General features: G+C 42.3%; 1 protein-coding gene across 6 annotated transcripts in view; it reads right to left on the bottom strand.

Annotated features, from left to right (window-relative positions):
- UNC13D (unc-13 homolog D) overlaps positions 1-26,567 on the bottom strand; it is a 66,743-nt gene that overhangs the window by 39,652 nt on the left and 524 nt on the right. For 2 of the 6 annotated variants that reach the window (XR_014005540.1, XM_081185087.1), the window contains exons 1-2: positions 5,968-6,172; positions 2,330-2,362 (exon numbers count right to left, since the gene is read on the bottom strand). Coding sequence is in view for 5 of the 6 variants with exons in the window: in XM_081185087.1 (XP_081041213.1) it covers positions 2,330-2,362; positions 5,968-6,024 (90 nt within the window). In the remaining variant the exon portion in view is untranslated. Of the gene's footprint in view, positions 1-2,329; positions 2,363-5,967; positions 6,173-12,476; positions 12,536-13,695; positions 13,798-16,241; positions 16,978-24,349; positions 24,499-26,567 lie in introns of those variants that run through there. The other 4 variants (XM_081185089.1, XM_081185088.1, XM_081185091.1 and 1 more) reach the window with 4 other exon arrangements.

Genomic DNA, 26,567 nt, shown 5'->3' with positions numbered 1-26,567 from the left:
ACACAATGCCTCCCTTCTCTTAGTGCTACTAAGGAGAAGGAAGCCAGAAACAATATGTGCTCTGGATCCGCGCCCTGCTGCTGCTGCTGCTGCAGGATGGAGAAGTAGAATCAGCTATAAAGCTGCCCAGCTGGTGCACAGCAGTTGCTGTGACTCATCTTCTGTCTGTTGTCTGTGATGGGAGCTGTCCAGCTAGAGAGTCTCTATAGATGGACAGCTCCCCTGCTGCTTTGGATGACTTGCTTCCTGAGCTCTGGGCTTGCCAAGAAGATGGGAAGATGAGCAAAGCAGCAACGGTGATCAGGAGTTTCAGTCACACTAACCAACCTAACACAGTGAAGTTGACAGTCTGCCACAACAAACTAGGAGCTCTGCACAGGAAACAGCTCCAGGGTGTATGGCATGGTGTGGGTGTGTTTCACACAGGGTGGATAAAAAAATCAATGATTTTTTTTTAAAAATTGATTTTTTATTTAAATCAGTTTTTCTTTTAATTTATAATAATATAATAATAATAATAATAATAATAATAATTTATTATTTATACCCCGCCTATCTGGCTGGGTTTCCCCAGCCACTCTGAGCGGCTTCCAACTGAATATTAAAAACAATACAGCATTAGACATTGAAAACTTCCCTAAAGAGGGCTGCCTTCAGTTGTCTTTTAAAAGTAAAATAGTTGTTTATTGCCTTGACATCTGCTGGGAGGGCGTTCCACAGGGCAGGCGCCACTACCGAGAAGGCCCTCTGTCTGGTTCCCTGTAGCCTCACTTCTCGCAATGAGGGAACCGCCAGAAGGCTCTCGGCGCTGGATCTCAGTGTCCGGGCTGAACGATGGGGGTGGAGACGCTCCTTCAGGTATACAGGACCGAGGCCGTTTAATTTAAATCGGATTTTTAAAATAAAATGCTTTTGGAGGGAAAATCTTTCTAAAGATAGCTTTCTATTTAAGTTACATTATAGTCCAAAGGCTATTCATCAGGATATAAGGATTTGTTTTAAGTTTTTCAGTCTAAGGTTTTTTTTAAAAAAATGTTTCACCACAGCAGTTAACGAACATGGATACATATGCTATAATGTTATTTTTTTAGTTAAATAAATTGTGTAAATTATTGTTAAGGAAATGATTATTTTTCTCCTTCCAATAAAGTACAGCAGAAAAGTTGTCCAAATATAAATAGTTACGGTAACTTATTAAGCCTCGTAATAATTTCATAATTATCTGTTAATGTATTGGTAATAGTATAACCAAATCAGTAATTTTTTCTATAACTGTAAAAACTGTAGAAACTGTAAATAAAAACTACATTTATTATTCCAAAAATGAAACCTTCATCTGGTTGTAAACATTAAGATTATATCAGCAAGAATTAGTTTTTCTGTAAAAAAAATGATTTAAATCAAGCCTTACTGACTAGTGATTTAAATCATGATTTAAATCAATTTGATCTAAATCAAATCCACCCTGGTTTCATGTTTTATTTCATGCTGAAATGCACCTCTTCACCTCTGTTTCTGACACCTGAGATATACACTTTTAGGACCCACCCATCTTTTTCTATTATTATTTTTTTGTAAGTTTTTAAACTGTTTTAAACTGTATGTCAAATTGTTGTAACCGGCTTGAGGGCCTTACAGTGAAGGGTGGGTAATTAACAATAACAACAACCAGAAGAAGAAGACGATGATGACGACGACGTTCAGAACAGCTAGCTACCCAGGCATAATGATTGGAGATAACAAATCTGTCCCTTTTTCTAAAAACAGTACATAATATTCGAGCTCATCCACTGAATCTGGCTGAATAACCCAGACACACACACACACAAAAGGGAAGGTACTATTTCACAGAATGCTTCATTACCTTATGGAATTCATTGCCTGAGGATGTGGAGGCAGTCAATGGACTAAATGGCCTTATAAAAGGGATTAGACAAATTCGTGGAGGAAAATGTGTTAATGGCTATAAGCTGTGATGGCTAAATGAAGCTTCTAGGTTCAGAGCACAGGCAATACAGTCTCTGAATAGCAGGTGTTAGGACACCTACAAACCCTTCTTTGTATGTTTTCCGGAGGCATCTACATATGAACCATACTTTTAAAGCACATTCCTCCGGCCAAAGAATCTTGGAAACTAGTTTCCACTTCACAGAGCTACAATTCCCAACAACTTAAACTACAGTTGCCAGGATTCTTTGGGGGAAGTAATGCACTTTAAATGCATGGTGTGTGCCCATTGTTGGAAATAAAGATGCTGAACAAGTGGTCCTTTGGCATGATCCACCAAGGCTCTGTGATTGTATACTATTAGGAATGAATAGATTCTTACCTCTCTCTTAGAGAATTTATGAGACAGGTCCATCTGCGGAAAACAAAATAAAAATACTTTCATTGACAAGCTGTAATCAGTGGTGCTGTCAAAGTAAGACTTTGGAGCAGGAACATAGGGTCTTACTCAGCAGAATGGATCAGGAGGGGTCCCAAAATGAGGCAAATGAATTACCACAAATGCTTACCACGTTGTAACTTTAAAACTAACACAGAAACATCATCAAAATCAGAAATATATACATAAGCAAAAGCAAGTTTTTTAAAAAATCATGATGCCATATTTAAAAGTTGTCTACCTTCTCAAATAAATCTTATTTTCAATAAAGACAGAGGGGGAAGAAAAGCAGAAGGCGATTACTCTCCTTTTTAACACTCAAACAATGCTAAATAATTACAAAACATTCTATAGATATGTGGGTGCCTTAAAGTACAAGTGGAGATCCTTTCCCCAACACCAAGTACACAGAGCATTTCCCAAAATCTGGAGCAAGCCGGCAGCGCATCTAGGTTCTCAGGTAGACATACATCTCAGGAACTTTTAGAATATAACAACAGCCAGTAACAATTTCGCTATTTGTCTCGTGAATTAAGGGCAGCATGCAATAAAGAGTTCCATTCGAACACAGACTTCTGGATGCACAATGGAACTTTCCTTCCCTCTCCTTATGCACCCCTTTAAGCTGTTCTGGGTTTTCCCCCAACCCTCTGGAGCAGCTATGGGGAGGGTCCAAGGGCTATGGAGGGAGAAGTCTTTGCACTCATGGAACAACTTCATTGGATACTACCCTAAATGTTTACATTTTCTTACAAAAAACAGCTCTACTCCTCTGTAATATTTACATGATTTCACAGTATATTGTAAACAACAACCAAAACTACAACAACCCATTCTTTATTAAACACAATGGATTGTAGGCATTAACGTTTATTGCAAGCAATCTTACAGGGATTGGGCACAACCGAAGGAAACCTGGAGCAACTTTAACTACTGATACATTACTATGGTAAAAAGACTGGGAACAGTAGCTTGAAAATGAAATGATTTCTTATAGGTCTGCTGTGTACTTTACACAAGAGACAGAAAACTGAAGACGAGGCTTTTCTGCCTGCCTGCCCAGCAAATGTACTGCACAAGAAAACTGCTGGGAGGTTGTCCTCAGCCGGAGGAATCACCAGCTGGAGAAAGTGAGCAATAAATGCTGGCATTATATATGTGGATTCTTAAGAGCCCAGACAAGTTAATGAGGAGTATTAAAAAGATGCACTAGTAAGTCTGTGAACCTGGTATGAGAAGCAAGATGACGCAATGCTCCCAAGGTGTGTTCCAGGAAGAAAATGGTTTGGCTGCCTTGACAATTCATCACTACTAACTACAGCTAACAGCTACTCACCTTCCCAGTTTGCAGATAACACTGCAGGTACTGTATGTATAGAATAATGATCCTGCCCAAGGAAAGTGGAAGGAAACCAATTCCACACACCCCCATTGCTCCCACAATACAGTGGTTACGAACTTAATTCGTTTCGGAGGTCTGTTCTTAACCTGAAACCATTCTTAACCTGAGGTACCACTTTAGCTAATGGGGCCTCCCGCTGCCGCCAGTGCGTGATTTCTGTTCTCATCCTGAGGTAAAGTTCTTAACCCAAGGTACTACTTCCGGGTTAGCGGAGTCTATAACCTGAAGTGTTTGTAACCCGAGGTACCACTATAGTCTGTAGCTAACATAAACATGCTAGCTTCACTAGAGTTGTCCTGGTAGTCAGGAGAAAAATGCTTCACAGGGAAGGGTGAAGATCAGGTAAAACTGAGGGTAGGGGAGACTGTGGTGCATACCCACCCACCCCCCATTTGCAGCTTGTGGTTGGTTGCAATCAATACCCCCTCAACACAAAATCAGGCCATCAGGAGCACTGCCCTGGAAGGCAACAAGGACATATGCCAATGCTTCTTCCTAATTCTGTCCTGTATGTTCCACCCACCATGAGTGATCCATTTGTTTTTTTAAACTTTATTACAACTTTAAACCTAGCACAGCACACACACACACACAAAATCATTATCAAAGTCAGCAACATATACATAAGCAAAACCAATAAATTTTTCTTAAAAATATATATATCATTCTGCTTTATTAGGAAGATCTAATACCTTTCCTAATTAATCGTTTTTTTTAATAAAGCCAAAGAAGAAAAAGAAAAGAGAGAGTCAACAGCCATGGCTTCAAACAATGCTACATATTACGAAATATTCAAGAGCAGGAGTCAGCAAACTTTTTCAGCAGGGGGCCGGTCCATTGTCCCTCAGACCTTGTGGTGGGCCGGAATATATTTTGGGGATAAAAAATGAGCAAATTCCTATGCCCCACAAATAACCCAGAGATGCATCTTTAATAAAAACATGCTGATTTCCAGACCGTCCGCGGGCCGGATTTAGAAGGCGAATGGGCCGGATCTGGCCCCGGGCCTTAGTTTGCCTACCCAAGTTCTAGAGATGTTGATGCCTTGACTTCCGCTTCTGGTCTTAGAGGTAGAGAGGTATGTGTGTTATTTTTAGCAGCTTTGCTGTGTGCTCTCTACATTTTCCAGGTTTGAGTGCTCATTTGGTTTTTAAAAATATGGATTTAGTTTTTTTAAGATCCCCGTCAGACATTTTCCACATTGTAAAAACAAACACCACTATAAAAAGGGTTGTGAGTTGCTGCTTGCTGACTTGCAAGTTGTGCTTTCTTTCTTTTAGAAATAAGAGAACCACACCAGGCCATAACCACAGCCGTAACTGGTTAGTGCAGGGGGGTGAGGAAATGGAAAGGAGTTTTACGGCACAGCAAGAACAAGACTTGCTCCAATGAGTCTTTGTTTTCTGATTAGGAATTTAAAAGGCAGGTTTGCATCAATAGTATTCTCCTCCCAATTCCTAACTTGCAAGGCATTAGAAATGACCACAGGAGGGAAAGGATACTGGATCAGATCAACAAGTTATAAATTGCTTGATGAACAGAGACTAGCTACTTGTTAAGCCCTGGGTAGCTACTGCAAGAAAATGTGGCATGATTGTCTATGGACAGTGGAGATATTATTTGTCAGGGCCATTCCTTCATCAACTAACCCACTCGGAGGAACTCCACCACCAGGAAGTCTTTAACGCTAGCTGATTTTGCACATGCAAAATTAACAAGTTACACCAAATGTTATGCAAGGACTTGACAAATATCAGGAAGCAAAAAGCCCTTAGATGTTCCTTCACGATCTGGCTCATGTGGTCTGCACACTATTCTTTTTCAAGACTGCAACTGCCAGAGCATCTCATCCCCTGCCCTGCAAAAGGTAGGTCAAAGCTAGATCTCAAAGTAAGAATCAGTAGCTAGAGTACTGGGCTTGATGTAACAAATCCAGGTCCAAAATCCTCATTAAGTAGCTCATGGCCTCTCAGCCTAACCTACCCTGACGGGTGGTTGTGAATCTAAAAAGCTCTTTAGAAGAAATATATTAAGAAATTTAAGAATGGGATCTAAAGCACCCCCAAAGGTTTCAGTATCTCAGCAGGTTGAAGCAGAACATGAAAGGGAGGAGATAGAAGAGCAAGAGCTGTAACTAGCCACTAAAGAACATTCTAAAGTGAAAGAAAAGACTACATACTTTTTTGTTGTCTTTCCCAGGGGTTTCCCCCACCGGGGTCTCTCTGTCAGCCTCCATACTTGGCTGGTCTAGGGAAGGCCTGAGCAATAGGGAAAGCCTGAGCAAGTGGAGGAAGATGCCAGAGTGTATATACTCTTCAGAGGCTGAACCCTGAACTCAGAAGTCTGTCCCTGCCAGCACAGTGTTCCCATCAGCTCTCACATGCTTAAGAGGAAACCACACTCTTTTATCACACTCTGACCATTGTGACAGCAAACGGAAATGTACCCGGCCCTCTTTCACAGTTACCGAGTTGTCATTTCTCTAGAGCATGTGGAGACGTCTGTCACACTGGTGGCTGGTTCAAAACAAATTTATCGCCCTCTCTTTTATTATTTGCATTCACCTGCCTTGAGAGTTACACCAATAGGGGTGCGACATAAATTCTCTGCACAAATAAAACAAATTCATATTCATATTGGAAATTAGTACTGAATATCCCCATGTGCTAAGGTCAGGCTGAGTGGACAGACTGAGTGGAAAGACCTCTGAGGAAGCTCTCTCAGATCCCAAACAGAGCACATATGTTTTAGTCCTCCTGACAAGGACAGACTGAACCATTCATCAGCAGCTTTCTCCCATCCTTTCACCTGCCTCAGTGCTATGAGAAGCTGCCTTCCCCTCTTTATTTTACCCCACACCTGTGATGTATGCAAAGGTCCTGCACTCCTACAGGGCTAAGAAAACTCCCTAGGTAAGCAAGCTTAGTAAATAGTGCTTCTATCATGTTCAGGTTTAACTGCTAAGAATTTCCCTTCACCAGTTCACCATGTGGCTCCCACACCTTCACCACGGGGGTCACAGAGCTCTGACTCTTCTGTGCTTTTGCACACATTTGTCAACACACTAGCAAATTCACTGCATCCCTATGATTCCCATCCACGTGAGTGAGTGGTACCTGATGGGATGTATTTGCACTGTGTCTTGTGCACACGGCCAAGTTTTCTGAGATACAAGTTTCCTATATACCAGACTTGCAGAAAACAGTGGGTCAAAAATACCACACAAAAGAAATCTGTGTGTCATGTGGGCCCCACGAGCAGTCCATAGAGGAGCACCTGACTAGCAGAAGAAGGATGCGTCATGATAGATGGCACCCAGCAAAACATCACCACACATGTTAAAAAAACTCCCACACAATGTGCTCCAGTATGTCCACAGTTAGCTAACTTTTTAGGTTGGATTTATTCCCCACTCCACTGCCCATTCCCTCACCATCCATGCATCTGGAAAAATCCAAATTGAACGGGGGTGGGAAGGGCAGGCTGTCATTTGCATAAGGACAACACTGTGTAGATGATGTGAAGAACTTATATATATATAAGATGCCTTGATTCCACTACTTGATTCCACTACTTGATGCCTTGATTCTGTACACAGCCACAGTACCTGCTTTCTGAGTTGTGATGAGTAACCTTTCGGTCTCTGCCTCCATTTCCTCCCACGCCACAGTAGGAAGCGTAGAAAGACATACACTCAGTTTCATTCTGTGTGAAGAATCTAATGTATGAAGTTTCTTCCCCACACATCCACCAATAAGAACTGTGTCTGCTGTTGTTACTTAAGAACAGACACAGCTCTTACGATCTAAGAATGTACGTGGTTTCAAAGCCAACGTTGCCTCACTGAAACAGGCAGGAAGATATGCATTATCTGCATCAAACAAGCAGAAACTTCCACTTTACTCTTTTTAAGCACTGAAACTCAGCTGTACGGTACATCAAGAACTAAAATCGGACCTCATAGTTGTTTCAGTTTTCTAAAAAGGATAAAGGAGAATATATCTCGAACTCTACTTGACAAAGAGCAGCAGTCTTTTCTCTGGTTTATGACTGAGACACCCTGAGGGTTAGAGACAACGTCTTTCTTTTCACTGATGGGAAACAGGAAGATATATTATTCACATAAATGGCACTTTGATCAGATTGTAGTCCATCATATAACTGCATGTTATTATCACTTGCCAGCATCAACTGCCATCCTAAAAGCTCGCTATCAAGACTGGAGACCTCACTTCCTCTTTCTTTGAAGTATCATAGAGAGGAGAGAAAGGAAGATTAAATGACTTGGCATATAGCAGTGATACTTCCACTGAATTCAGTGTCGTATTTAGACTTGGCATGTTTCTAGTCCCCATCAACACCCAATTTTATTTTTTTAGCTTATTGTAAAAAATATTTATGAACCACACTTTGGGCAAAAATGGGCCCCCAAAGCAACAACTAATTAATTAATTAAACAATATAATTTATATACCGCTCTATGCACAAGGCACAAGTTGGTTTACAATGAGCAAATGTATATTTTATAAATCCATAAAACAACACAATAGCAAATCACTAAAACAGTTACTAATAGCCGCAACAGCAATCAGGTCTGTCCTCCTCCAAATACCTGCCTAAAAAGTTTGTCTTCAAAAACCACCTAAAACTATAAAGAAATGGGGCCAGACATACCACAGTAGGGAGGGAGTTCCATATATGAGGAGTCACCACTGAAAAGGCCCTTTTGGGGGGGGGGACATCATGTACCTCACCCTGAGGAGGAACCATCAGGAGGGCCTCATCTACTGATTTTAAAGCAGGAGCAGTTTAATATGGAAGATGGTGACTTAGATTTATAAACTTTTACCTCAAAACTTTAAAGCCGTATTATAACAAACATTTAAAAAACAACAGAAAAGTTGATTATATTTATAATAATCTGAAAGCCATGTGGTACTAAGAAGATTTAATGGCTTTCTGAAAACTAAATGAAGATGAAGCTAGTCTTGTCTCGCTTTCCGAGTGAGGGAATTCCATAATGGAATGCTGCCCAAAGGACCTGTCCAATTTCCCCATAAACCTAGCTTCTCATAGAGATAGGACATACAACAGGGCCTATGAATCTGATCTTACATTACAGGCAGGTTCACAAGGAGGAGGCAGTCTTTCAGATACCCTGGCCACAAAAAACGAAGGGATTTTGAGGTAACAAACAGCACTTTGCATTGTACCTAGAAACAAACTGAAAGCCAGTGTTGTTGGTGCAAGAACCGATACATTTTGGAAATCGAGCCTGGCAATTCTTCATATTTAATTAAATGAAAAATTAGTCTGCACCGTTTAAAATATGGCTTCAAATAATTTGTTTTTCCAATAGCTTCTATTTTCCATCTATTTGCTTTGGCAGCTCTAGCTATAAATGCCAGTGTGTTTTCCACTGCAGTTGCTGAGGTTACTTGCTGTCAACCAACCACAAATCCCATAGAGAAAATTAGTCATTCACATAGCCTGACATGCCACCTTCATATGTTTCTGCTAGTGCAGTACTAGCAAATTTTAAAAAAGACCTTTATTGTTAAAATTTCAGAAGTGAAGTTCCAGGGCAATATCTTACATCACTCAAGTTGATGCAACCTTCCTCTCTTCCCCTGCAGCCCATGTGCCCCCCATTTTGTTCCAGAGGGTCCCCCAACACTAATGTGGATAAAGTCAGGAAGGAGAAGCACCATTTGTGTGAATGGACATCTGCTACACAAACGGGATATAGGGACGCAAGTGGCGCTGTGGTCTAAACCACTGAGACTCTTGGGCTTGCCGATGGGAAGGTCGGCAGTTCAAATCCCCACAACAGAGTGAGCTCCCGTTGCTCTGTCCTAGCTCCTGCCAACCTAGCAGTTCGAAAGCACACCTATGCAAGTAGATAAATAGGTACTGCTGCGCCAGGAAGGTAAACAGCATTTCCATGCACTCTGGTTTCCATCATGGTGTTCCGTGTGCCAGTAGCGGTATAGTCATGCTGACCACATGACCCGGAAAGTTGTCTGCAGAGAAATGCCGGTTCCATCGGCCTGAAAGCGAGATGAGCGCCACAACCCCATAGTCGCCTTTGTCTGCACTTAACCGTCCAGGGGTCCTTTACCTTTTTTTTTTTACCTTAACACAAATGGGATGTCGGACACCCTAATTTTAGCTATTACTTCCAAAAACAAAAAAAAGGTAGAAGAGGAACCTTGTCTAGGCAATATGCAACAGCCAGAATAAAGCTAGGTCACTGAAATTCAAAGTATTGTGTAATAGCTGTCTTTGTCCTAGTGTCTCTGTCCTGCTGGCCTTACCAGTATACAGAGTGGGGCAGCTTTGGAGGATGCTGCCTAATTGCCCTAATAGAAGTAAGATTGAACCATCACTCTGGCTGTCTTTGGTACATGGAATGGAGGGGCACCATTTAGTTACCGTATTTTTCGCCCCATAAGACGCACCGGCCCATAAGACGCACCTAGATTTTTGGGGGGGAAATAAAGGGAAAAAACATTATTTCCCCCCCAGGTGCGCTGTGCTACACCAGGAGCTTGGGGCGTGCGGAGCTCAGCGCGCCCCAAGCTTCTGCGTGCCGGCAAGGTCTCCGCTAGCGTGGGAGAGCCGGGCGCCTCTCCCAGGGCTAGCAGACCTCTGCGCTAATCCAGAAGCTTGGGGCGAGCTGAGCTCAGCACGCCCCAAGCTTCTGCGTGCCGGCAAGCAGTCCGCTAGCCCTGGGAGAGCCGCGGGGCTCTCCCAGGGCTAGCGGATCGCTGCGCTACACCAGGAGCTTGGGGCGTGCTGAGCTCAGCGCGCCCCAAGCTTCTAGGTGCGCGCAAGCAGTCCGCTGCCGCCCCAAGCCTCGCGCACCCGGTGGGACCTCCTGCCGGGCGCGCAAGGCTTGCAGGCATTCGCCCCATAAGACGCACCCCGATTTCCCCTTCATTTTTGGAGGGGAAAAAGTGCATCTTATGGGGCGAAAAATACGGTATTTGCTTAAGGCAAAATATCTTGAGCCAGCTTTGTGTAGAAGCCTCCATAAATCCTCTCACAGCTATGCAGTCATTATATGCTGAGGGTTCAGAAAGCCCCACTCTACTGGGTTCTTTTACTTCCTCATCGCTCATGTCTTATGTTTTGCTTACCCAAATTATTCCCCTCTAGCAGTAGCTTGTTTAAATTGGGAGTTCCTTCAAACTATAAGTAGCAATGTTGGAGGAACTGCATTAGGAAACACTGATGTTGAAAGAAGTTTCATTTCTTCTTTTGTCTCACAAGGAAAAAGGCTAGTCACTGAATACATGTATTAGGACAGTTTCCTCTCACACTAGGTGAGCTGCCAGTCTAATTGCTCTTCCACATCCAGCTGCAAAAACCACCTCTGGCACACATTTCATAAATAGAATTGCAGAGACCACTGCACGTGCTAATTCTACCAATCAGAAAATCTTAATATAGCTGAAAGAAAGAAACAAAAATCAATCCTAAAGGTCTTAAATTAGATTGTCACATTTTTTTTCCAGGCAAAGTTCCTGCACTTAATCACTTTTTGACAGACGTTTAGGGTTGTATCCAAAGAAGCCATCCCATTAGTGCAAGGACTTCCACTTATGCAATGGAACTTCCTCTCGCTCTACCCACCCCCATGCCCTCAAATCTATTTCTGTTGGTCCCTCAAACTCTCTGAAGCAAATAGGGGACAAGAAGGGTGGCAGTGACTTGCCCAAGGACACCCAGGGAATTTTAATGGATGAGTGGGGATTTGAACCCTGGTCTGCCTATCCTAGTCTTATACTATAACCTGGGGACGTTGCTAGGTGACAGCTCCCCTCATCCTTGGCTTTTGGCCATACTGGCTATGCCTGATGGGAAATGGAACCCAACAACAGTTAGAGGGCTTCAGGTTCCCCATCCCTGTTCTAACCACCACACCACACTGGTTCTCAACGGGGGAAGCTTTTAATTTAGTAGGAAAAGTACTTTCTGCCATGGTATTACAGTTAAGAGAAAAGTTGTGCCATTCAACAGTTGAGTAACAGGCAGTGATTCAAGACACTGAAGGCCTGATAAGAAACCAAAAAATGTCTATATCCCTTACACACACACACACACACATACACACACACACACACACACACAGTCAGTCACCCAGGTGTTAAATTCCACAGCAGCAGCAGCCTTCTCTCTGGAAAACCACATTTCCTTGTTTGTGCTAAGAGCCAGTGTCTTGTGTGAAATGGGGCAATATTGTAAGTTACTGCTCTCTCAAATAACAACCACAGCATGTAAATATTTTACTATGACAAAAAAACTCAAGTTCAACCAACTTTGGGGTCCCAAAGCTGCTTTCGCAGTAACATTCATCCTAAATGTTGTAAATGAAGCAACTGAGAAAGCAAACTCTGCTTAAAACAGGGCTAAAAGTTGGATCCTATGCAACTCAGAAACAAGTCCCACTGAGTTCAACAGGGCTTACTCCCAGATAAGTGTGAAGGACTGCAACTGCGCAGCACAATCTTATACACGTCTACTCATGAGCAGATCCCAAGATTTTGTCCCTGGTGTCTCAAGATTTGGCAGGAAAGATGCCTACCTAAAACCCTGGAGAGTCACTGCCCGTCAGTGTAGATAATACTGAAAGGAATTGACCAATGGTTTGACTTAGTATAAGGCAGCTTAATATGTGCTTACCTCTTGTGTCGGTTGTCTTGTAGTTCTGTCCTTCCTTTGATTTTATTGTGAATTGCGACCTAGAAAATAAACAAGCAGAATTTTACACACAAAGTCAAAAAGAGGTTCCAATGTGGTTCCCTCCTTCTTTTAAGCCTAAAGTGAAGTAGGTTGGTCTGAGGAAAGTTTTGTCAAATGATTATTGTGCAAAACTATGGTATTTCAGTGACACTGAGCTGGGAAAAACCAAATTTGCCACGTGATGAAACTGAAAACTGTAATCATTCAGTTTCATAAACTTGACATGTGTACTTGAGGCTGTAAAAAAATGTTTGTATATTTCTTCTTTCTTTGGCAATCACTCATAGCCGAGCAAGATTGTCTTCCATAAACACAGTTTTAACAATGAGTCCGTAAGTGACTGTGGAGACCAATTCTGGATCCACATGAGAGACCACATATCTATATAGCACTATATTCCGTCCTCACTGGCAGCGGCCTCCAACTTAATGAAAACTACATTCATCATCATCATCAATTACAACATTTATACCCCACCTTTCCTATAAGGAGCTCAAGGTGGCATGCAATTGAACCATGAAGACTTGCAAGTGTCTAAACTTGGATGGATCATGTCCATATAGTACACTGAGAGTAAGAGCAAAATAATGACTAGTAGATATCCACAACTTGGGTGATATTAATATTGGCTGAACTGTGCCTGTATATATATTGTTTTCTTTGCAAAGAAACAGAGCTATGTTGCATCTGCATGTAACTGCATGTTGAAATTAAGGCAAATTAGAAGCTGCTAACTATTAGGCAATTCCACTTAAGCGAGGACTACATATTTCAATAACCTAGTAGTTACTCCTATGCTGAAACAACTCAGTGTAATACTGAAATGAATATGTGCACTCACAGTGATGTTTATAAAGAGATGAGAGGATGGTGACCAAGGTCTTTACTTACGTCAATCACCTACAAATCACCCTAGACCCATGAGCTTTTCCACTGGGTAGTTTTTGAGTTAATGTAACTGGAATTACTGTTCCCAATAAAGAACGGTTTGAACTAGACACTTGTCCTTCTGAAGTTCTCAGAAATCAAGAAGTTTCCCAATGACAATGAACACATTTCTTTCTTGAGAACACTGTGTGCAGAGTCTTTTTTGTGTATGCACCTAGAAGACGCTGGAGACGTCATTTCTATGCTGTTTTCGGCTGGAATTAAATAGTACCTTATTCTTACTGTGCACTTGAATGCAATGAGCACACAGGAAAGAGTGGGCACCAACCTTCCACTTCATCTAGTAGAGAGAGACATGGTGAGCTTCTTCCTTTGTTGGCCCCCTTGTCAACAAGAAGATAGGAAAGGAGAATCTCTTGACTGCCCCTGTTTTCATTTACAAAGAAAATAGAGCTGACAAAGAATCAGCAATTGAAGTGGGTACACTGACATGGACAAAGTGAAGCAAGTTTGCAACTGCGTTGGCTTGTATGACAGGAGTGTGGGATGACTTTAGGGTCTATTGGTGTGTTTATAATTCATGGCGCAAGAGAGCCGACTCACGGTCTGCTAATATATAAAGTATAATTAAATCATAAAGTAATCCTAAGTATGCACCCATGTTCTTGCATAAGAAGTGCTTTATTGAATCAGAATCAGATTCTAGTCCTGCATTCTTTGCAAAAATCTCACCAGGCACTATAATCCGTCTTCTGCTTACCACTGTTTATTTTATTTTTAATCTTTAGCATTTGCAGCCCATGGACCCTGCAAGTGTGGAGGAAAGGAAAGGAGCTCTCCCACAAGGTGATCAGGCTAAACAATAAAATAAAATAAAATACCCTACTGTTGTAATCATGACTAATTGGTGTTCTAGAATTTTTTACTTTGCTCTGTTACTAGTTCTTAGATGCTTCTTTTTATTCAAGATGTGGAATTGCACCTGAAAAGCAGGCATCATTCATCACAACCTGACGCCTTTGAGCCCATTCCTCACCTTTAAAGCACACTTCCAGGGCCTCTATATTCCCCAGACAACATGGCCCTTCTCTGACGTAGCCGTTGTCAATGCTGTGGTAGGAAGTCTGCCAACAGAAATGCAGAGCAGAATGCTAAAAGTGTGACTGATGGACACATATCTGAAGAAAAGAGTATGTTCCACTATGGTATCTGAGAACTGTATTTGTTGTGTGGCTTGGATTTAAATCTGAAAGGACATAAGTACATGTTTTTAAAAATAATTAGGTGAAGGGGGAAAAAGAGGCTGTGGTGACATGAAGAACTAAGACACAGTGAAGAAATTTAAGTCCAACACAACCCCAGTATCTCCATTCTATCCCACTGTACAAACATACATCTTTTTATTTGTATGCCGCCTTTCCATGCTCAATGCGACTTAGACCAATCACATAATTACAAATATAACAAAAGTAACCATAAACAATAACTAAAACATCAAAAAGTACACAACCCAATTGAACAATTTCAACACAAATCAAAAGGAGATCTAAAATTAAGATCAGGCCAGGCGGGAAAAGGCCTGCAAGGCAGGGAGATCTTCCAGGACTCACAACCGAGATGGTCTATACACTGCCATTCTTTCCCCTCCTGTCACCAGAAGCAAGAGTGACACCTGAGGCTTCCTATAATGTACTCCAGTCCTGATATTCCTTGGAGTTGGGAAAATTGCTACTGACGACAGACACATCCCCTCTCCACATATCCTAGAATAGAACCAGGCAAAGGGTCTTCTCGGTAGTGGTGCCTGCCCTGTGGAATGCCCTCTCATCAGATGTCAAGGAAATAAACAACTATCTGACTTTTAGAAGACACCTGAAGGCAGCCCTGTTTAGGGAAGTTTTTAATGTTTGATGTTTTATCGTGTTTTTTATATTCTGTTGGGAGCCGCCCAGAGTGGCTGGGGAAACCCAGCCAGATGGGCAGGGTATAAATTACTACTACTACAATAGTCTGAGTCCTCTCCTACCAGCCCCGTAACATACTAAAGCGCCAAGTGATTTCCTTGTACAAAGACTAACTAACCTTATAACTAGCAATTAATATTTAATATTTCTTTTATCTGCCAACAAAGGTCCGTATAGTTAAAGCCATGGTTTTCCCAGTAGTGATGTATGGAAGTGAGAGCTGGACCATAAAGAAGGCTGATCGCCGAAGAATTGATGCTTTTGAATTATGGTGCTGGAGGAGACTCTTGAGAGTCCCATGGACTGCAAGAAGATCAAACCTATCCATTCTTAAGGAGATCAGCCCTGAGTGCTCACTGGAAGGACAGATCATGAAGCTGAGGCTCCACTACTTTGGCCACCGCATGAGAAGAGAAGACTCCCTGGAAAAGACCCTGATGTTGGGAAAGATTGAGGGCACAAGGAGAAGGGGACGACAGAGGACAAGATGGTTGGACAGTGTTCTCGAAGCTACCAGCATGAGTTTGACCAAACTGTGGGAGGCAGTGGAAGACAGAAGTGCCTGGCGTGCTCTGGTCCATGGGGTCACGAAGAGTCGGACACGACTAAACGACTAAACAACAACAAATTTCTTTTATCCTTTTGGCACATTTCCCATCAACTGTCACTACTCTGTTCATAGACCAATATTTTCTCCGAATGACCGTGCCTGGAGAACAACTGGTGGGGTTTCAAACCTTGCAATAATGATGATGGTGATGATAATTCCAACACAAAATAGTCATTTCACCTATTCTTTACTGGTTCAACTTCAAAACAACCCTTTCCAACATAAATAGAATTGAATACTTACCCCCACCCATAACTGGTTCTCGCACACAGTCTTGAATGAACCTGAGGTACAAAAGTCCTGAAAAGCAGTCAGTGAAACAGGGATGAGGTGGGAAAATACAGTGTTCAAAGCTGAGTCTGCTGCCACCCAAGAAGTACTCTTCTTAAAGTCAGTTACCAAGAGGCCACATTGCCAAGAATATTAGTCAAGGTCCAGGCCAGACAAACCATACAGAAGACAGCAGCAGAACAGCCACCAAATCTTTACAAAGCAAAGGCACACCGGAAAGTGGGCATTCAACCTTTCCCCTGCTCGTGTTTCTCCTCAGAAACTGCTTCTTTCTGGTTTTTTTCTTCCAGTGGGGCTTCAAGACCAGAAGCCTCGAACACACAAGCTGAAGGTTTTTTTAGGAATGTACGATTTCCCAGACTAGATCAGTCAACTGGTTTAACTTGTTTTGTCTGACCAGCAACACTTTCTTCAATTGCAGCTACAATGCTGGACAGCTTGCTGTTTGTCCATGATGATCAATTGCTAGGGCAAAGAATGCCTGCCTTGTCCTCCTTCCCTGGAAGCTATCGATATAAATCCCAGCAGCATTCACAGGGAGGATGTTGAGTCTTAGGTCCCATCTGCACATCAACACATTTAAAGCAGTATCATACCACTTTAAGCAGACATGGCTTCCCTCAAAGAATCCTGGCAGCTGTGGTTTCTGAGGCCCCAGTTCCCCTCACAGAGTTACAATCTCCAGAATTCCTTGGGACTGACTGTTCAGCCACTCTGAGAATTGTAGCTCCATGAGGGGAATAGGGGTCTCCTCACAACTTTCTGCACCCTTAACAAACTACAGCTCCCGGGATCCTTTGAGGGGAACCATGACTGTTTAAAGTGGCCCGGTACTGTTTAAAATGTATAATGCAGAGGCAGCCCTTAAGTCAGATTTTGCACTGAAGGGCAAATATAAAATCGACATTCCCTGGACTGTACAATTTGAAAATGACTTGCGTTTTCTATTCCACACAATCCCCACATGTACACAACTCAGCATCTGAAGCTGACTACACCACTCAGATAGGAAAACACCTTCTCCTTACACTGGGTCTGTGCCTTTAACAGCTACCGGGCCAGCAAAGGCCACAGCTGTAGCTTATCCATGATTGCATCAATATAATTCCTGCCTTAAAAAGCTGCTTGATCATATATATGTGCCTAAATTCACTGAAATCAACGTACTAACTTTTCACATAAGATTCCAAATTGGCAGCTAGTTAGGTGAACCCCACCCAATGAACCTAAGTTAGGCGTGTCCATTAACTTCAGTAGGTCTGGTCTGAGTAGCAGTAGCATTAAATACCACACATTATGCCTGGGTATCGGTGCCCCAGTACTGGTGATTGATTCTGCATACCAGCTGCTTAAGTGAAGACCTGTGTTCCCCTTATTTCTTCCAGAGGCAAAGGAAAGAAGAGACAGTGGGCTGCATAAGGCTACTAGAGAGCAGTGGAAACACCTGCTTAGATTACTATGCTTTAAATAGATGTTTTAAAAAAAAAAAAAAAAATTACTGATTTTGTTTTTGTTTTATTAGTTTTGTTAACCACTCAAACAGGTTTTCCCCCCCAGTCAAGCCATGTATACCGGTAATTTTTATGAAATAAACAAAATATGATATGGGGTAGACCAAAGCTCATTCTGGGGTTCAGGAACATAGAATCCTTATCTTTTAAACTTTTCTGACTTGAGCTGTGTTCGGCAAGTTCATGCAAGGAAGGAATGAGGAACTGTGTTGCCTTCTAGCTGTTCAGAGTATTATTTCAAAGGGTCAAGGCGGGAAAGGAAGAGGCAGCTTCAAATAGGGAAGTTTACTTTGCTTCGCAGCCCAACAAGGAAGGCGGAACATTTTTTTGCCTCAGTTAAAACAGAGTATGCAGGAAATTGAGCTCCCATTCCAAATTCCAGATCAAGTATCTGAGAGCAGGGGGAGTGTCTTTATGGCCAACAGAACATAACAATCACTGTCCGACCATTATTGCTGCAGAGCTAGGTCAGCAGCTCTAACAGAAAGCTGCAGAGTTCCCGTGCCTGTTCTATCATTGCATCATGACAACCTCGCCTTTTGTTTCAACAAGCATGTCGTTCTCATCAAGGATGCAGAACATAACTGGAAAGCAGGTTTGCTGAAGATTCAGAATGAAAGCAAAAGAGATCTGGATGAACTTCTGGTCCTTAACACACTCATTCTAACCCTATCACCGTGTGTCTCATGTGCCATCTCTCTCTTTCACTTTTACTTCCTCATTCCCTTAAACACACAGACACACAAGAAATTCCAGGGAACTAACAAAATAACGTAACCAACAAATGGGGTCATTTTATATTATCGCTATTCCATATAGTTCAGTCAAGCTGCACAATTTTAAGGGGTACAGACAAGTCATTTTAAAGGGTAATGGAAGGTGCTTCAGCACATTCCATCCACCTTGCAAGAACATGACTTGAAATGCAGCAAGTCTTTTCATGTATTTGTTACCACACTTAGGGTGGATCTAGACATGGGGGAATGCTATAAATAAGTCAGAAATTAGATCAGGCATAGGCAAACTCGGCCCTCCAGATGTTTTGGGACAACTCCTCCCATCATCCCTAGCTAACCGGACCAGTGGTCAGGGATGATGGGAGTTGTGGTCCCAAAACATTTGGAGGGCTGAGTTTGCCTATGCCGGAATTAGATTGTTACAGCAAAAGAAAAAAAATCTCTATAGAAAATTGTGTTTCAAAACTTCCTGCTCTCTGGCGCCATCTGGTGTTGCATGTTTATAGAAAATACAAATCACTGTTTCTTTAATAGCATAGCTGAGTCTCTAGAATGCCTGTCTTTACCCTCAGCTATTTTGATTGTCGAATATCATGGTGAGTCATAAAATAAATAAATGAAGCCTAGATATTGCATGAGAATTAAATTATGAAATTTTGTTCGTATAATATTATTATTGAGATCACAGGGTGGTTTTCAATATAAAAACACAAAAATACATCTCATAACAACAAACAAAAACAATAACCCCACAGTTTAAAAGGCCAAAGGCCTGAGACAATATATAGATTAAGGCTACAATCCCATGCATACTTAACCTGGAAGGAAGCTCCACTGAACACACTGAGACTTAACTCTTAATAAACATGCATTGGATTGTCCTGTTAGTATTCACTTAATTCTGATCTGATATGTAGAACATCCTGCCTCAAAAGCGTTAGTGTCTATAGTTTTAACAGTGTTTTCCTTAAGGCAAGCAAAAGCATGTTATAAACATACATAAGTGTAGTTACTGATAAACTGGAGAGATGTATGCTGTATCAGAAATACATTTTTCATGAGCACCTCTTCCCCCACCTCCAATCATCTCCTATATATCCTGTGTTCAGAGGCCTCAAGCTATACCTCCAGTGGTATTTGGATGGAGGTTTATCCATTGAGTTAAAAGTAGCCAGATCAATATTCTAAAACACTGGAAGACATACCACAGGGGTGCATGAAAAAGGGCTGTTCCACAATATTCTATGGAGCTGTAGCAGCATCCCGTAATTTATTTCAAGGAGACATGGCACACCTGCAAATTCTAACTCAGCTCTACACAAATAGCACATGATGATCACTGAATGAATAATTATCTCTTTTACACCTTTGGACCACTGGACTTCACTCCTAAGTACACTTACTAGGGAATAAACATCATCCACAGTGAGACTTGCTTCCAAGTAAACGTGCATAGGGTCACTCTCTAAGCCACACACCCACATTCATCATAACCAGAATGATTAACAGTGGTAAAAGATGGGTGTGTGGGAAGGGGTCCGTCTGGAAGCATTTTCATGATAAAATCACTAGAATTCTTTAATAGTGACACAAGGTGCATACAGTAGTCAAGTTCAGATTAGCTGATGCATTTCATGAGTGTGTGGTCTTATCTGTGTGGCACAGAAATGGATCTATTATCACAAACAATGCAAGACAAAGTCTCTTTCAATATTGAAATCCTCAGAAACTTCCAACCTACTATAAGACGTTCTAAGAGGCACCTACAAAAGCAGCTTCTCCCGTCAGACATATATTTAACATCAACGCTTACCTAGTCTGTTTTCATTTTTGCTCTTTACACAGCAGTGCTCCACCCGGCTACTGCCTGTCTGATATGCCAAACTGAACTTTGCCGCCAGCTGTTCTATTCCTTGAAGGATTCTGTTCCCTCAATAGTAATAGCACCCTGCAGATCATACAATCCTATTCCGCCTCAGGGCGGAAACGTAAATCAGTTTCTTATTGCATTATCCATTGATTATAGTCAAGCAGACAGTAACCCCGTCATTGTTGACAGGAAGTATGCACTTAGGATCTTTAACAACAGGCAGCTGGTAAGGCCAGAGAAAGGTCTTGCTCTGGTCTAATTGGCTGCACTGGCCCCAAAAAATGAATTAATACAAATCGCTCTATTTGTTTTTGGTCTTCCATGGAGTCCTAATAAGCAGAATAGTAAAAAAAGCCTGTGCTGTGAGCTCAGCATGACTGTTGTTCAAACCATTTGGGTCTGGCTGGCTTCCGGTAAATATTCAATCTCTTTGGGGGAGACAGAGAATTTTGCAAGTCACCCTTCCAAGTTAAAAACAAGACCCTGTGAAAGGAGAAACCTTTTGGCTGCAGTCTCATGATCAAAACCAAGCAGGTGCTTGTTTACTTAGCACCAAGAATATACAGGAGTGGTCCTTGATTTCACTGTGTGAATACCCTTTAGTTTTTTACACACAGAGAGAGGAACATACTTATTTCCCATCAGGTGGCTCATTTGTACTGAAGTCACATCAGGTCTGTGTTCTACTTCTGAAAGATGATGCCTCTTCTTGTAGAGTACAGAAAGTGATAGCATGAATAGCCAACAAAGCAAACTGTGTTCTACCTGGTAAATAATATTGGAGTCTGACTAGCAAGTAAAACGCAGATTGTTTCTGGGCATTGTAGTTTGATATGGGTTGCTGGGAACTGTAACTGTGAAAGGTAAATCAAAGTGCCCAGGATTACCATATTTACCCAAATCTAATGCTCACCTTTTTTGGCCAAATTACATTGCGAAAATTAAGGTGTGCATTACATTTGATGGCCCATTTACATTTGCTAGCAAATACTTTTTTGTTTGTTTCAAGGTTCTGAATGCTGAGGTGTGCATTAGGTTCAATGGTGCATAAGACTCAAGTAAATACTGTATTTCAGGATCGTGATCTACCAGTAGATCACTGGACCTCTGCGGTAGATCACTGGTAGATCATTGGTTCCCCCCCAAAGAAGCTGAACAACTGTGGCTCCCCTTTAAAAAGTTCAACATTTTACCTCCTCCCTGAAAAAACTCAACAATTTTGACCTGAACCCCCCAAAAGGGGGTAGATCACTGCCAGTTTTTAACTCTGTGAGTAGATCGCAGTCTCTTGGGAGTTGGCCACCCCTGCTGTATTTGAAGGAAATAATGATTTCCTGGTTGACGCGGATGCCATTGAATGTGCATGCATACTCCATGCACTTCCCTCACTCCCACGCCCCCCAGGGCACTGGCAACCCATGCTACGTCACTTTTTGCATGTACAATGTTGGGCATCTCCAGTTAAAAAGGATCTGGTAACTGGGGATAGGAAGGACTCTCATTTTCAAAACCATGCAGAGCTACTGCCTGTCACGAGTAGAGTAACCAATAGTGAGCTAGATGGATAAACAGCTTGATCTTTAGACATTTAACACAGATGATAACGTTCCTCTCCATGCCATGAAAAGCCTCACCTGCTGACTTCTGCACATCTAGTGTATATTGGCACAAGAGCAGATCAGGCGAAAAACATAAGAAAAGCCTGCTGGATCAGTGTGGCATCCCGTTCTCAAGTGGCCACTCAGATACCTGCTGGAAACCCCACCTGCAGTTTCCAGCAACAGGTACTCAGAAGTATTACTGCCACTGACCACGAAGGAAGAGAATAGTCATAATGCCTAGTAGCTTTATCCCCCAGGAATTTGTCAAATCCTCTTTTAAAGTCATTCAAGTAATGGTAGCCATCAATACTTCCTGTGGAGCAGCCTTTCTCAACCTGTGGGTCCCCAGATGTTGCTGAACTACAACTCCCATCACCCCTAGCTAGCAAGGCCAGAGCTCAGGGATGATGGGAGTTGTAGTCCAACAACATCTGGGGATCCACAGGTTGAAAACCACTGCGGGTGGAGCGAGTTCCACAGTTTAACTATGCACAGGTTAGTTTTCTGGACAACTGGCAAACATATATGAGGGCTCTGGTTTTTATTCATTATTTGAAGAGCTAATGATGTGTGACCTTTAGACTACTTCTCAAACAGCAGTCTGACACACACATTTTCAAAAAGGTTTCTTTGTCTTTGCGGCTCGCTGACAGAAAAGTATTTGAGAGTTTCATTTCTACCTGTAAGGAAGCTGTTATAGGCACACAGCCTCTGTCAGGAAATATAAAGATGACAACTGTAATGACAGTAGCCCTTGGGTATAACCCGGTTTTGTAGAAAAACACTAGCCAAGAAGAAATGTCATATTGAAGAGAAAAAAATAATACAGTCTGTAAATACATGGTCTCTGTGTGTAACAATCAGACATTCCTAACTCAACACTTCAAAATGAAGAATCAATAGTCACACCAGAAACTGAACAATTTACTAGGCCATGTCTAACAAATAGTAGCAGAGATAAGGCTAGTTTGTACAATAGTGGGTGTATTATATCTTTTCAAGGTTTGGATTGGTGAAATCCACTAGACAGATCATTTAGTTGAGCAAATAATTGTACTCGGGGTATTCCATAACCACCAGCTCCACCTAAAATTAGAATAGAATCACTGAATTGTCGAGTTGGAAGAGACCCCAAAGGTCATCTAGTCCAACCCCCTGCAATGCAGGAATCTCAGCTAAAGCACCCATGACTGATGGCCATCCAACCTCTGCTTAGAAACCTCCAAGGAACAAGAATCCACCACCTCCCGAGGGAGACGGTGTAAATGTTGAACAGCTCTTACTGTCAGAAAGTTCTTCCGTGATGTTTAGTTGGAATCCCCTTTCTTGTAACTTGAATGCATTGTTTTAGGATAGGTCCTACCCTCCAGAGCAGAAAAAAACAAGCTTGTTCCATCTTCCATGTGACAGCCCTTGAGATATCTGAAGATGGCTATCATATCTCGTCTGATTCTCCTCTTTTCCAGGCTAAACGTACCCAACTCCCTCAACCATAAGGCTTAATAGTCAGACCCTTTAACATCATGGTCACCAACCTCTGCAACTTTGGGCCAGGTGCCTGGGACAAAGATTTGACCAGTAAGAACCCAGTAACAGTCTATTAAGGTACAGTGGTACCTCAGGTTACATACGCTTCAGGTTACATATGCTTCAGGTTACAGACTCTGCTAACCCAGAAATAGTGCTTCAGGTTAAGAACTTTGCTTCAGGTTGAGAACAGAAATTGTGCTCCGGTGGCGCGGCAGCAGCAGGAGGCCCCATTAGCTAAAGTGGTGCTTCAGGTTAAGAACAGTTTCAGGTTAAGTACAGACCTCTGGAATGAATTAAGTACTTAACCCGAGGTACCACTGTACTCATCTGCAAAACAAATTCTGTAATGAGCCTGTTTTGCAGCATTCTAGCCTGAATTGCGCAGCTAATTTTTGTCAACTAGATCTCTATAAAATGGCATGTTGAAAGCTAAATTGCTAGCAAAATAAGATAGCAAATAGCAAAACTTGGAGTTCCATGAAAGGCCAGTAGGCTGTAATTAAATTATCATAACGTTATTAGTAAAATGGGAGGGGGGCAGCATTCAGATTTTTCTCCCTCAGGCAGTTATTTGGGGTGCCATTGCTAGTGAAACTCTTACAGCACTATCTGAAATACAACCCTCAAACTGAAGCTTGCCCCACCCTGCTCTGCCTTGAATTCTTTCCTGCAAGTAGCATTTTTCCGCAAAACATCTCTCAGACTTATCAACGCATTCCTTTTTTGGGAGAGAGCTTACCGGCAAATGCTAAACCAGATAAAGACCAGGTGGGTGGGCTTGCAACAGTGCTACGGGGAGGCCATAACTCACCTCTTCTTCTTCTTCTTCTCACACAGATTATTCTGCCAGGTGTGCCTTTGCTTCTCATGCAGGAAACTGCTTTAACAGCTGACGCGCTGGACTGACTCACTGCATTGTAAACCCATGGGCAAGACAGCACTGGGCAGGAACACAGGCAGCACTACAGCGCTGATAAATCCCCTGAGGTTGTGGATGGAGTGGACACAGCAACATGCAACAGCAACAGCAGCAGCTGGCACCCACTAGACCAGGTGGGGCTGCTAGGAGGTCATGGGGGGCGTGCCCAGTGAGTGGTCACAGGTGTGTGTGACCAAGTTGTTCTGGTTTTCTCCCCATCCTCTTCCATTGCAAAGCTACTGTTGATGCTTATGCATTGCAATTTTACAAACAGCACCTAACCAAACTGAAAAGTGTATTACCGTACTTTGGTTCTGAAGAGTTCCCTGCTGTCACAATTTTGAGTGTGTGTTCATGCCAATGAAGCTGTATACAGTGGTACCTCGGGTTACAGATGCTTCAGGTTACAGACTCCACTAACCCAGAGATAGTACCTCGGGTTAAGAAATTTGCTTCAGGATGAGAACAGAAATTGCATGGAGGCAGTAGGAGGCCCCATTAGCTTAAGTGGTACCTCAGATTAAGAACAGTTTCAGGTTAGGAATGGACCTCCAGAACGAATTATGTTCTTAACCCGAGGTATCACTGTATTAATCAGGAGTAAACCCCACTGAATTCCATAGGGATTGCTCCCTGATAAGTAGGAACAGGATTGCAGCCTGAATTGGTTAACCTTAAAGGTGCCACATAGGATTGTAAACAAAGAACCCCATAATTTTTCTCTGACCTATGAGAAACCATTATTCCCCTGCCATGGTTGTAGCCAGGATTTATGTTGGGGATGAGCAGGAATTTTGTTGGGGGGGGGGTGGCAGAACGAGCTACTTGTGATGCAGTTGGTCAGTTAATTATTTTTATTTACTTACTTGGTGGGGGGTAGCTACCCCCCTGCAACCCCCCTCCCCCGGCTATGCCTATATCCCCTGCTTATCTACTTCTGTACAGTATCTTTTTTCCAGAATGTGGAATAAGGTGGAGGGAATTTAAGTGGATTAGGACCTGGCAGACCAGGGTTAAAATTGGCCATGAAACTCGGTGTGTGACCTTGGCCCAGTTGCTGTCTCTCACAGGGTTGCTATGAGGATAACATGGGGAAAGAGGAGACCCATGAATGTCACCATCAACCTCTTGGAGGAAAGGTGGAGTGGATTTAAATGTAATACTGATAAATGAAAATAAACGTCTCCCTCTGGTTTGTCTGCCCCTTATTTTGAAATGGTGAAGAGGGGGCTTGTTTGGAAACACGGAATCATAGAATTTTAGGGTTTGAAGGGACCCAAGGGTCATCTAGTCCAAGCCCCTGCAATGCAGGAATCTCAGCTAGAGCATCCATGACAGGTGGTCATCCAACCTCTGCTTAGAAACCTCCAAGGAAGGAGAGTCTACCACAGACTTATGTGAGTCTGTTCCACTGTTGAACAGCTCTTAGTATAAAAGGGGAAAAAGAATCCGGGACACACATTAAGGATATTCAGGCCTACAAACACTGGACTTTACATGTAAATCTGTGGCAAGTCCAGTGTGTGGCTGTCTGCTAAGACAAGCTAGTCTCTGTGGGGTGTATGGGCAGGATGCAATTGATAATTCTGTACTACATAAAGATGCTGCACACTGAGTTTTCATCTGAACCATCCTCTGCACCGCCATACTTTTCTGAATTGCATTTTAAGTTTGCCAGTTTCAGCAAAAACAACAAAAACAGTACTAACACCTTAAAGACTAACAAATTCATTATGGCATAAGCTATTGGAGGCTAAAACCCACTTTGTCGTCTGCATCATTCTCAGTAATGTATGAAATCTTATAGAATAATATTTACTAGTCTCTGAAGTGCTTCTTGATTATTGTTTCATTTCATGGCTGGTTGGCTAGCCCATTAAATGAAAGAATACAAGATTAATGTTCTCAGCACCACACAATAAGCCAGTGACAGAAAGGAGGATTTTTATGTTAAGTCTCCACATCCTCTGGTGCACTTATTTTTAAAGGTATGAAAATAGGGAGGCTTTTGCCAATTGACTTTACTGAGAAGAAAAATGTGCAGGCAATATTCTACCCAATCAGGGTGTGATGCAGACTAAGGGCTTTGACTATTAGCACTACCAACTCC

Source organism: Podarcis bocagei, assembly GCF_964188305.1.
Source record: "Podarcis bocagei genome assembly, chromosome: 2".
NCBI classification, from domain to species: Eukaryota; Metazoa; Chordata; class Lepidosauria; order Squamata; family Lacertidae; genus Podarcis; species Podarcis bocagei.
This window is presented reverse-complemented; position numbering and strand designations above follow the sequence as displayed.